A 12,791-nucleotide genomic window follows, 5' to 3' on the forward strand; every position below is an offset into this window, starting at 1 on the left:
TTAATAATTTTGTCCAGCTGATGTTCCCTTGAAATGCAGTCATGTCTGCTTGAGTTCCCTCGTCACTGTTTCAATATATATTTTTTGTTGTGAGCAGTTTAACCTTATTCCCTTTTCTACCTGTTCAGGACCCTATGACAGAGTCCTCGTGGTCATAGAAAGTCTAGTCGTAGAATTTCACAATTACATTTTCCAGGCCTGGAAAAGTCATGAAATTTGTCAAAATCTTTGAGAGATTTGGGAATGTCATGGAATTCTGTTGCGTATGCTTAAATTGTTACAATAATCCTCTGTGGACAACCATCTACAAAATGTAACATGACGGCAAATTATTTTCTGTAACTGTCGACTTCACGTATCTTTGATATGTGTCAGTGTGTGACATTGTTGTGTTTACCATCATGTCTGCTTTGTCATTTTCTCCCTGAGTCTATTTCTTCCTTCCTTTACGACATCTCGCTGAAATTATGTTTGAAAAGTCAGGGAAGACTTTGGAGATATGGTCCATGAAAAAGCATCAACTCTGCCTGTGTAGTGTTGTACACAGGGGGAAAGAATAGGGGAAAGTCAGGATTTTTGTAGTAGGAACAATATCTTCCTTCTCTATCCCATTAATTATCTTGCTATCTCTCACTGATCTTGCAAACTCTTCAAGGGTTTTTGTTGGTTTCATGCTGTCTTCGCATAAAACTGAGGACCAGTATCTGATTCATTATTGTGAAAAAGACCAAAATTTGTATTGTAATATAAAAAAGTGCTTTAAGAGATTTTAGATCATGTACAAACTGAGCACCTAGCAAGTCTTTCTTCATAGAAAGCACCAACAGGAAAGTTCATGATGAAAACTCTCTGAATTTATACTAAAAGATTCAAATCAAAGAGTTTTCATTGTCATACATTGTTACTCCATCTAGTAGTCATGATTGTTTCTCTTTGTCTTGATAAAACATGTATAATCATGCATGCATACAAAATCTATCCATCTTTCCATCTTTCCATCCGTTGTGAGTTTATCTGCAAAGTTTACATGTATCTTATGAGTCTGTCTTGAGTAGTTCAGTTCTTTTTTTGTTTATTGAAGGTAAGGAAGGAGGGAGTAGTAAATTTTCAGGACCGGAACTTACCACCTAAGTCTTGAGCTCTCTGCTGGTCGCTGCCACAGAGTAACTGTTGCCTGAAAAGAAAAGTCAGGGAAGAGTTTCTAAATTTTTCCATGAAAATGTGTGGGAACTCTGTTTATGCAGTGTTGTACACAGGCGGAAAAGATCATGAGAAAGTCAAGATTTATGTAGTAGAATAACATTTTCCTTCTTTTCTGTCCCATTAATATCTTTCGACCTCTCAGATTGATCTGGTAACCTCTTCAAGGGTTTTTGTTGGTTTCATGCTGTCTTCACATGAAATTAAACACCAGTATCTGATTCATAATCGTGAAAAAGACCGAAATGTTGAACCTTTTCATCGTAGTGTTTAGATGTAGTAAAAAAAAAAAAAAGTACTGTAAGTGTGAAGAGATTTTAGATCATGTACACTTGAGCACCCAGCAAGTCTTTCTTCATAGAAAGCACCAACAGGCAAGGTCATGATGAGAACTCTCTGAAATAATACTGATTCAAATCGAAGACTTGAAGTTTTCATTATCGTACATTGTTACTCCATTTTGTAGCCATGATTGTTTCTCTTTGCTTTGGTAAAACATGTATAATCATGTTTGCATATGTGTCCATCTTGACGTCTGTCCACCTACTGTTTTTTATCTTGCATTTTGTCCATCCATCTGTCATGTGTGTATCTGCAAAGTCTACATGTATCTAGTGAGTCTGTCTTGAGTAGTTTAGTTCTCATTTTCACTTTATGGACAGTCAAGAGCGAGGAAGTAGAAAAGATTTGCCGTTGTGTTTAGGACCAGAACTTACCACCTGAGTCTCGAGCTCTCTGCTGGTCGTTGCCACAGAGGAGTAAAAGTTGGCTGGAAAGAACGGTGCGCTGCCTTTTGCAGCACTCTTAGAAACGGGGGAGTTTTGTTTTCCAGAATGCCAGACTGTTCATGTTTGCAAATGTCAACATTTGTAAAAGCCGTTGTTGAGCTCCAGCAGACTGAGGGCCCCCAGAGGGATTAGAGGAGGCTCTGTTTACCTGCTCTGAGGAATGCTGCCCTACGCGGACGCTTTTGTATCTGTCAGGGACCCAAGGTCACAGCGCCGGCAGAGATGGGCCCGCTTTGTCCCTCCCCAAAGTTTCCACCTCACAGTATCAACAACAAAACACAATGTGGGCGACCTGGGAGAAGGAAATGGAATTCTTGTTCATGTTGCTACAGTGTTGAGAAAATCCAGTTCAGTGGCCCCTTTTACCTTTGATAAGTCTCGATGAGGGATGACCGTTTTTTGTGATTTTGATTGGAAAATATCAGATTGGCATTATTCATTTATATTTTAATATATTTTGCGAGTTAATTTGCACTTCTGTTCTTACTACATGTGCATTTATTAAGTTTGATGCTTCAGAAACTTAAGTTTGCTTGATGCGCCCATACATCTACACACAAATGAATTTATTTCATAGTTAACCCATTAATATCACTTGCTGCTCCTTTCTGCCTCTGTCAGTCTTCATAGAAAAGTATTTTTAACTCCCAGTTTGAGAAGACTTCCCAGTGTGTCCATGCATTGCCAGTCAGCACTACCAGTGTTTGACCGCATGGTGTCGCACTTGTACAAGTTAAAAACACGCTCAGTGGAAGAAACTGATGCTGTAATCAATTTCAGAAAGATATGCAGCCCTCTAACAGGACATAAATAAATCCCTAAAACCTTATTAAGTACTACACGCTCATTATGAGTCCCTGTTAAAATACTGGAGGATTATAGCGACTTGTGAAGACTGACAAATGTTTTGCAAAAGCTGCGATTTAGACAATGACTGTTTCTTCTTCTTGACCGGACTGTCAGTCACTGATGGAGCAATCTGACCCCAAACCAGCAGACACCGAGGAGCACATTCAGGGCCAACAAACACACTTCTGTTTAATTTGTCTGCAAGTTAGGAGGTATTTGCGGAGGGCAAACCTCGTTAAATTTGACACGGGCTCTCAACATTTCGCAAGCATGCAAAAGGTAGTTCAAAGCGCAATATTTTTTCCATTTTGTAAAAGGTAGCAAACAGGGTAAATTATTTGCCATCTCTCCAAGTAGACTCATTCAGTTACCATGTAAAACAATTATGTTAATTATAACCACCCAAAACATATAATCTGTTCGTTAAAAACACAATTTGACCAAAGTGAAAATATCAATGCAAGCATGTACTTAATTTGGCTGGAAATGCCTCAAAATATCATCCAAATGTTCCCCTTTTTCTGTGAAGTTCACTCAGACAAAGACATATAACAACTGCAAGTTTGAAGATTTTCTTTATCTCATTTTGTAATAAACATATAAATAATAAACTCTAGACATTTTTTGACGCATCGCCCTGTTATGAAAGTTAACTGGTATGGTCTGGCTATATAGACTATCCAAACTTTGCATCTGCCACAGGTCATTTCTATAAAACTATTTCCCTATTACAAAATATGAAAAGAAAAATACATTTTAGTACATTTACAGGAGTTACTTATTAATTTATTTAACGAAACTGTTTCAGTACTACTTTAACTGTTACTGAATTGTCAGAATCTGCATTTAATATTTTTCTCAGAAGAAAACAGAAAAATAGAAACACAACAAAAACAAAAAGAAAAGCAGAGAATGCAGACATGAGGCAGAATATCTGTCCCTCTCCGACAACTTAAACGAACAGTTTCCAAAATAATAAAATTCTTAATAAACCAAGCAGTACAAGATTTTCCAATACTTTCCCAACTACTGTATTTAAATTAAAATATATTCTCATATCTTACACTATTTCAAATAACGAAATGTGATTCGGTAGCGATCTGTCAAAATCTAATTTACAATTCTGTGTATAAAAATATAATTTATGGAACCCCGCGAAGTTTGTTCTTCCCAAAATATAACAGTCAGTTGCACATATATGCACATATGAACATTACAACCTGTCAAAGTTAGCTCCTTTCTACGTGGTCTTCTTTCTCTTTGCGATATTTTTTCTTTTTCATTTTTTTCTTCATTTTTTCTTTCTTTTTCTTTTTTGCATTTGAGATATACAAAAATAGATTATGCACAATTTGCTGCTCACACCGTTTCAGAATCCATTTGTGTGACAGCAGCGAGTTCACATGAGAATAAATTATTCAAAGAGAAACTTTTTAAGGCTCCATTCATTCTTTGAAAGGGGACACATGGAAAAGTCACTGAAATAAATATCCCAACTCCGCTGGGGCCTTTGTCTTGTCTGTTTGTTCGTTCGTTTTTTTTAATTATTATTATTATTTTATTTTTTTTAATCTATTGAATAGTTCGTGTGTCCTACATTTAAAAGTCTCATTCTGCTCCTGGAGTTGAGGTTTCAACTTGGGTATACTGACATCCCAAGTGGATGGATCGAGTGGCTGTCCAAGAGCCATGTTCCTAATTGATAAAGGATCTTGGAGTACCAGTGCACTCCGTCGTTTTGTGCACTGACTCGAGGCTGAGAACTGAAAAGCAACGAGGACACCCAGTGGGCGAGCCTGACGGGTGCCAGGGCCCAGTGCGCCAGCTCGTGGTCTTCAATCACTGCGTAACAGGACGCAAGGACCTGGTCCACCACGACGGTTCCCTGCACGGTTATCGGCGCAAAGGAGCCCTCGTGCTCTTGCGTGTAAATCCGTTTTACGGTCACAGGCTCGAGTCGACTTCGCTCGGCGTCATACACGAACACCGTCTGTCCGGTTTGGACCTGGCTGGCGAAGATCGCCGACATTAGCTCCTCCTCTTCTGTGGTGTTGTGGCCGACGAAGAGGAGGTGCGCGGCTGTGAGGGTGATTTTCTGGCCCGAGTCGGTTTCGATCACGTAGAAGAGCCTCCTGGTCGTCCGGTCTTGGTCTATAAACATGATGAAGTCGGTGTAAATCGGGTTCCCATCGTCATCAGCTGCCAGGACCCTGTCGCCAGTTTGGAGGTCTTTGACCGCCTTCTTGGTACCATCCTGGAGGATGACAGTGGAGGAGCCTGGGAAACAGCCGCCTGACTTTGCTGCCACTGAGTTTTCTGTTAAAGTAAAAGATTGTGTTGTTAAAATACAGTTTAAAATGTTTATCAAGTCTTAGATGGCAGAACCCTTTGTGGTGCTGCAACATTATTTCAAAAAGACATTAAATGCCCTAAAGCAATATTTTACGCTTTTTAAACACTTTTCAAAAATAATAAATCACAGGTGCTTTGAGCCATACAGCTCAGAACCACAGATCCATTCAAAAGCCCATTCAAAACCTCCTTTTTTTGCTTGTATTTGTATTTTTCCTGCCTACACACATCATGGTGGGCCATATGCATTTTGCATAATGATGCCTGTCTGCTCCTCCGAGCCAAATGCGTATTGGCTTGGCCCACGTTGTCTGAGACGAGAAAACTGAAAGCCTTGGCTCATCTATTCTTAATTAAAAAACCCAATAAAGAGCAGGCATTGTTATTCTAAATCAGCTTGTGGATCGAGCTACTCTCAGTAAAGAACACTTACGCCTTTCCCAGCTACTCTTCCCATATTTACTCAGGTGCAGAAACCTCCATGTGACAATTCACACAAATAGGCGACTCACAACTACTATTTACCCAGCGGAGCCACTTTTCCAAGCCTCTCGAGTTGTAGATTTGAATTTAAATGAGGGCCCGGACTCTTAAATGCTTTCTGTTGTGCAACATCAATGTCCCCTCTTTCTACCACCTCTCCCTGCTTTGTTGTCAAGCTTGATGACAATAATTTTGGCCTTGGTGGAGCTCTTCACATACCAGTCTCCAGGATCACACTGTCCTGCACACAGAAAAAAGGGGGTTTCCTACTCAGAATTTGGGGGGCTTTTAATCTTCTTTTAAGATTCCCGAGCATGAAATAAGGTGACAACTGAAAACCAGATTTACCCCAACCAATTCAACATTGTTCAGCCAAATCCTTTTGGTAAAGTCGCATGACCCCTAATGACACGTCGGCCTGGCCCATACTGTGATCTCAAAACGTGTGTGTTGAATGACAAGTAAGGGATTTATCAATAAAGTCTGGGCTCAGAAAAAAAGCGCCACGGTTCATCAATCATTGAGGAAATAGTTTCTGCGCGCCATAGGTGTCCTTTAGCTCAGTGGAGGCCTGTGCGGTTATTTTACACCCCAAAAATTTGCCAAAATGAAATTAAAAACTGAATCTCAACGCTGAGACAAATAAAATCCAAATAAAAACCTCAAACAATTAATTATTTTCGTTTTCCCATTATAAAATCAAATCCAAAATATTACCAAATTACCTAAAAAACGTGACAAATTCCAGCATTTTATTTCGGCTTCCACCGCTGTGCAAAAAAATACAGAGAACAAAATGACTTTCTTTGTCTAGGTCGCACCGAGGAACCTTGTTAGATTATGGTCGTGGTTCCCACCAGGAGACAGTGTGGGGCGATGTAAGATCAAGAAATAAGCTGCATAGGAAATGCTCATAATGCCACAGGCTGGGATACCCACACATCATTCACAGAGACATATTTTATAATGCAAAAATCTGGTCAAAATTAATGGTTATGCTGCATTCTGCATTCTAATTAGACAAATATTGATAAGATAAGATGGGAGGGTTTTTTTATCCCGAGGAAAATCTCTGCAGCAGCTGAAATATAAAGTTGGAATTCAGATTCAAAGAGTGCAATATACAAAAAAAGGCAACATATCAGTAAGGTGCAGTTCACCAGTATAATAAATAACCTTAGCTGCAACATTTATAGTCTCCAGGAAACAAAGAGTTGAGTGCACCTTCTTGGGATTAATCGTTAACTGAATGATAATTTTTGGCTTTGTTGATGGTCATGCAATTTATGGCTTTGCAATACAAACGGATCCACAGATATTCTGATACATTTTCATTGCGTTTCTTCTCTTGTCTCTGTGTCTTGTAGCCTATAAATGTTGCACTAAAGTCGGGATTTTTTAAAAACATCTAATCTAAGTTTCCCTCGCCATTAGCTGAAGGAACTTAAATGTTGCAGGAAAGTTTCCTAAAAGATAACTCAGGACTGCACCTGCTCTTTTAGATCACAATCTGACAGGAAATCCGCACTGGTGATTATTTTCTCCAGCATCCCAGTGCTCCCAGTGCGCATGACAGACTGTCTCTCATCTCGCAGCCATACCTGCTTTAACGGAGCAGTGGATGTGAGCTTTGGATTCATAGTAGACCCAGTCGAATCCGGCTTCCACCGCCAGCCTGGACAGAGTGCCGTATTTGCTCTTGTCTCTGTCCGAGGTGGTGATGTCCACGGCTCTGCCCTCGTAGTGGAGCGACTCCTCGAAGTGGTGTCCGTCTTCGTCCCAGCCCTCGGTGACCCGGAGCTTCACCCCGGGCCACTGATTCATCACCGAGATGGCCAGAGAGTTCAGCTTGTCTTTACATCTCTGCGGGGGGAGAAATGGACCAATTAGTCACCTGTAGCTTGGACACATACACTGTGCCAAGAGCGTAAAATGTGGAAAAGTCTGAATCTAGAACAGCATTTGCCACTAAAATCTTTATTTCGACACCATATCTGCAGCCAGGTGCTCATAATGGCTAAAATATATCCTCTTTTGATAAGAAACATAGAATATTAGACCGCATGCGCCACGTGTGGATATTTTTTTTCATTTTCTACCAAGAAATAGAGCCTCCCAATATACTGTTTGCTTGATCTCAACTGTCAGTTAGATCACGATTCAAACTCGCTGAGGCCTCGCCCACACCTCTCCTCTCCATCCCCACCTGACGCCCCTGATTCCTCCCAGCTGAGCTGAAACACTGGGACTGAACTGCATCTCTGAGTTTACATTTCTCAGTGAGCAGCAGCGTCAGAGGGCACATCTCGGATAAGAAAGCTGCTGATGAAATATTGATAAGGCACCGCATTCGCTTCACTGGCCTATAACATATGGGTCTTTGGTCTTGGAACAGCATCCCTTTCTATCAAAAAGTGTTGAATCGAACACAACATGCATACATTATAAATTCATGAGTTTGTATTAGGCCATGAAATGAGCGAGTCCTTTTGTTGGTTGCAACTTGTCTGTTTTCTTTAAATCAATAATTGATATGCAGATGATATGAAGGTGATCTTCAGGAGCAGCTGGCTGCCTTAAAAATAATCTGGAGTCGCTCCTATAAATAAATCGTCGCACCCCAACCTCTGCGCGCTCTCAATGAAGATGCTTGGCCTTCTCCAAGACAACTATTCTCGACACTCAACCAATATGTCAAATAAAACATCACAAAGAGTCTTTTCAGTGCAACCGCGGAGGGAAACTTTCATTATTCCTCTCCTGCAAAGTCGTGGAAACGTGACATGCCTCCTTAAGTCGAGGTGTTGTGGCTGCTGACTGGCTGCTGACTGACAGACTTGTGAAATATCCAGGGATGGTATGGGCTCACAGAGGAGCGTCTGTGTGTCCTTTTCTCTTTACTGTGTGTCCTAAAGCAAGAATGTTCACACAGTTCCCAAAACTCAAAGAAGAAAAAGGGTCTTCCACATATATCAGTGAGTGTTTTATGAGGATATCACACTTGTAGAATGTGTTGAATTAAGAAAAAAAACGACCCCCCCTCCCCAAAAAAAACCTCCCGCATTCTGAGTGGGATTGTCGGAGTCAAGAGCCGTAAAGCTTAACCTATTTATTAATTCATTAGGTCGTGTGCCGCAAATCAAGCCAAATTCTGCTCAGCCACCGTGAAGCCCAGCAGGGCGCCCTAGACCGACGCTTTGTGCTCGGGGTAAAGTTGTTCAACAGCCTCTCTCTTAATCTTTTCACAAATGATTTGGTTAGAGGAAACACTTATCAGCTACCTGTCAGTGCAAACAACCCGCCAGCACATCTTTTTTTTCCCGACGCGTTTGCACTTTGAGCAGAGTCTACACTGCAAAAAAATTACTATTAGAGCTTTTCTTAAACGTGAAAAGTAGCATTTGTCAGCGTGAATGACATGATTTAACAGAGGCAATCCAGTATTTTGTTTTTTACTGGAGCATCTTATTCTGCTTTACAAGTTGTGTCAAGAAAAAAATCTTGAAGCACAGTTAATTGGAAACACATTGAAATTAAAAGACTATGTATTCTTACAGCCCCACAGGAGAAAATCTCTGTTTATTTTGAGACAAATAATATTTTACGACTGAACATGAAGTTATAATTTGTGGATTAGCTCATGCTGCTATTCCCATGCCCCGTCACTCCAGGAAACTCTATCTGTAAATGTCTTTAAACGCCTCTGTTGGCAACTTTCCTGGGAGTGAGCTGCGTCTTTATAGTGAAGATGCTTGTTGCAGCGCTCCTTCAAGTATCAAATATTATAGTCTTGGCTGGACCTCAGTGAATTGATGGATTAATTCATTTATTGCACAGATCTGAGGGTGCATGCACGTATCTTTTTTCATGTATGAGTATAACATCTATTTTCCAAAGATAACAAGAAAAGTCCACTATATTCATGCGTAAACTTCGTGCGTAAAACCCCACTGTTCATGCGTAAAGCCGTGGAACAGCGCAAAGCCCGTTGGCACAGCGTAAATCCCCATGTGATAATGCTTATGCCACTGGCATCCTTCAAAACAGCCACAGTTCTCCTCTTTTGCATGTCCATATACTAATTTGATGGCTTTATAATGCCACCAGAACATTCTCACCTGTTTTAACTTACTATGGCCGCCCGCTGACCAAAGGTCATAAGTTCAAATTGCGTTTCAGGCCCGGTGAGGGTGCCGAAAAAGCCCTTTCATGTACATGTCACACTTGGAGCCGGTTGTTGTGTTTACTCTTAATGCTTGTATGCTAAATGTAAAGCGTACGATTGACCAGAAGCCATTGACCCTATTTATATATTTGTACACATAAAGTAGCTCCAAAAATGTTATTTTGAGGCCCCTAAATAGGAAAAATTCAGCTACAGATGCGCGATATCGTCACGTTTTATCGGAGGGACTCCCACCTCGTTTGCATGATTTTACACAGATCTGTAAACACAGCTGTTTATACAGCAGGTGGGGTGTTTTACTCAGATTGAAAGCCTTTCAGACATATGTTACCCCATATTCTCAGAAATTAATAAAATCACGAAATCCTTTTTTATGTGCTGGAGACCCTGGAACCTCCTCGAGGATCCGCGTGGGCTCCCCGAACCCCAGTTTGGCCATCACATCCCCACGCGCCTGTAATTTCATGATCTGTGTGTGTATGAAAAGCTATAGGTGTATCGCAGAGGAGATGTGGGGAGGGCTGCGAGGGACGCCGAGACCGCACGCACAGTGAATATTTCATCGTGCTCATGCATGGTGCGAGGCACGGGTTCAGGGACTCCGGCGCGCGCCTTGGCTTCTTCATCACCACCAGCACCGCCACCATCACCACCGGCATTTTATTATTACTGAGCCAATATCATCCAAGCGCTTTTAATAATTCACCAGCATCTGAGTGCTAAAGTCATGCTGAAGAGACGCGGCATTCTGCAGCCTGGAAAGAAAATCAAGGTCTCTGCGATGTATTGTGAGCCTCGTCTTATCTGCACAAAACGAGCTTTGATAACTAACTGCCTACATTAGGATGGAGTATTAGAAAAAAAGATGTCATCATCCTTGCAAGAGAGGCACCATCACCCCCTGTGCGCCTTGCTCCTATAATTGACCCACCCATTTATGAAGTCCTGATAGTGTTCCGAACACTCTCAAAGACATGTCACTGTTTTCATGCACTGATGCACACCAAGCGAAAGGCTAAATTACAGCAGCCTGTTCGAGAAAATGTCTGAATGAGCCACGCCATGCCTGAATAAGCCCGGCTGTTTGAAGCGGTGCGCATCCCCATCTCTCTATATTCAGAATAAAGAAAAAGGCGCTTAAAAGACGCGTAAATACGCAACAAATACTGAATGTCTCCTCGAAATGTGATGTGACATGAATGTGCGCATGTGAAACAACAAATAGAGCCTCACAAAGATACAAATATAGATATGAGGAGAGGGGCACATTAATATTTTAAATACACTGTCACAATCATGAAGGCCGAGTGTCCTGACTGTCCGCCTGCACATCACTTCTCCAGCTGGATTTCTACATTCGCTTCCACCCTGCAGCCTTTGAAAAACTCCCGTTGCTGGTGCATAAAGCGCATCTGCTTTTACAGTGAAGTTAAAAGGCTCAGTGTGAAGAGTTCAGCAGCGGGTAAAACAGACTTCACTTAAGGTGCGCAATCAGTCTGACAAGGAGGTTGTTGCAGTGCGCAGTGATGGTGCGTTAGGAGACGGGCAGTAAGGAGAAAAAAGGTTATTCTGTCTCCTTACCTGAGTCATTAGCCGGTCGGCACCGGTGTTCTCCTCATCCTTGAATATGATGTCTGTGTTATAATTGGGAGTCAGTTCTTTAAATCGCTCGGAGTTTCTCGTGATCTTGCCTTCGTATCTGCCGCTTGCCCCGAGGGTCTTCTCCGCCACGTTGGGGATGAACTGCTTGTACGCAAGAGGTGTCAGCTTCTTCGGGTGTTTTCTCCTGCCGTAGCCCCTGCCCGGTCCGCATCCCATCCCAGAGGACACCAAGGACAAGCAGATGAGACCGACCAATACGATTCTGGTCCAGAGCAGCATTTTTTTTGTCCTTTAAGATCTCAAACGAGTCGCCGCTGCTATCTCTACCGTCTGCCTCTCCCGGCTCTCGCAATGTCCTTGTCTCCTCCTCTACTTCGCCTTCGCCTGGTCTCTACTGTGGCAGGTGCGGAAATGAACGCGTCAGACAAATGGTAATAACGGGGCACATCGAAGGAGGGTTAAAAAAAAGTAGTGAGGGAATTAAAAGCCACGGGATCTCTAGTCGAGCTGCAGCCGCTTGTGTGAGGCGACCGCTTTTACTGCTTTGTATTATAGCACCGATCTATAGCAGGGGAGGGATTTGATTGGCTCGCCTAGACAAACCCTCCTGATGTTATCCCACAAAAAAATCTTAAAAGATTTCTTCCACCTGAGGGTTAGTCTGTGTTGCGGGGAGGAGGGGCTGCTCCATGGGAAAACATCAATTATAAACCGTCTTTTTTTCACCCTCCCATTTTCCAAGATTTCACAGGGAAGGCAGGACAGACAGCAGCACTTGCTCAGAGCTGGGCTCAAATCTGAAGCAGTGGAGTTAAGTGAAGTGATTTCAGTGTGTGTGTGTGTGTGTGTGTGTGTGTGTGTGTGGTAATTGAACTGCGTCTGGGATAACTTTCCGCACATAATGCATTTCCCTGGAGAATAAAACTGCTCGTGAACGTGCATTGCGCACGCCTAAATTGGATGATTTTTCTGTGACCTCGTCACCGAATAAGTGAATGAACATAATGAAGAGTTTACTTAGTGTACGAATTATTAGGTTGGTGGATTTGTATTCGAAATGGCCTCTGATGTATCATTTCCCATGTTGAACAGCACAAATATACGCACGGAAATAACTTTGGAGATGTTTCGCGTCATTTAGGTAACTCGAAGTCTAAAAAAATCTGCAAACGTAACGGGATCTACCTTTTAATTTGGCACTACTCAAATCTACCAAACTTTAGTAAGATTTAAAGAAAAAAAACAACCAACAAACAAACCCTGCACTAATAGTGCATTACGCGCACTGTGCGCCCTCGCTGCGCCCTCCTTTTACGCGTCGGAGGCATTTA

The 12,791-nt window shown here is 41.9% G+C and overlaps 1 protein-coding gene across 1 annotated transcript; it reads right to left on the reverse strand.

Moving 5' to 3' along the window:
• Nucleotides 1-3,393: 3,393 nt before the first annotated feature.
• Nucleotides 3,394-12,015, reverse strand: shha (sonic hedgehog signaling molecule a). Its single transcript, XM_042510603.2, has 3 exons — nt 11,440-12,015; nt 7,274-7,535; nt 3,394-5,153 (listed from the first exon to the last, which is right to left on the reverse strand). Exons 1-3 carry the CDS (start codon nt 11,737-11,739, stop codon nt 4,471-4,473), a joined length of 1,245 nt encoding a protein of 414 aa, XP_042366537.1. The 5' UTR covers nt 11,740-12,015; the 3' UTR covers nt 3,394-4,470.
• Between the last annotated feature and the right edge of the window lie 776 nt (nt 12,016-12,791).

The sequence above is a fragment of the Plectropomus leopardus genome, chromosome 21 (assembly GCF_026936395.1).
Source record: "Plectropomus leopardus strain MGB_pleo_1.0 chromosome 21, ASM2693639v1, whole genome shotgun sequence".
In the NCBI taxonomy this organism is placed as follows: domain Eukaryota; kingdom Metazoa; phylum Chordata; class Actinopteri; order Perciformes; family Serranidae; genus Plectropomus; species Plectropomus leopardus.

Coding starts and splice junctions, on each gene's coding strand:
- shha (XM_042510603.2), bottom strand. CDS start 11,739: ATGCTGCTCTGGACCAGAATCGTATTGGTCGGTCTCATCTGCTTGTCC. Junction 7,536..11,439: donor CCGACCGGCTAATGACTCAG/GTAAGGAGACAG, acceptor CTCCCCCCGCAG/AGATGTAAAGACAAGCTGAA. Junction 5,154..7,273: donor CCACTGCTCCGTTAAAGCAG/GTATGGCTGCGA, acceptor TTACTTTAACAG/AAAACTCAGTGGCAGCAAAG.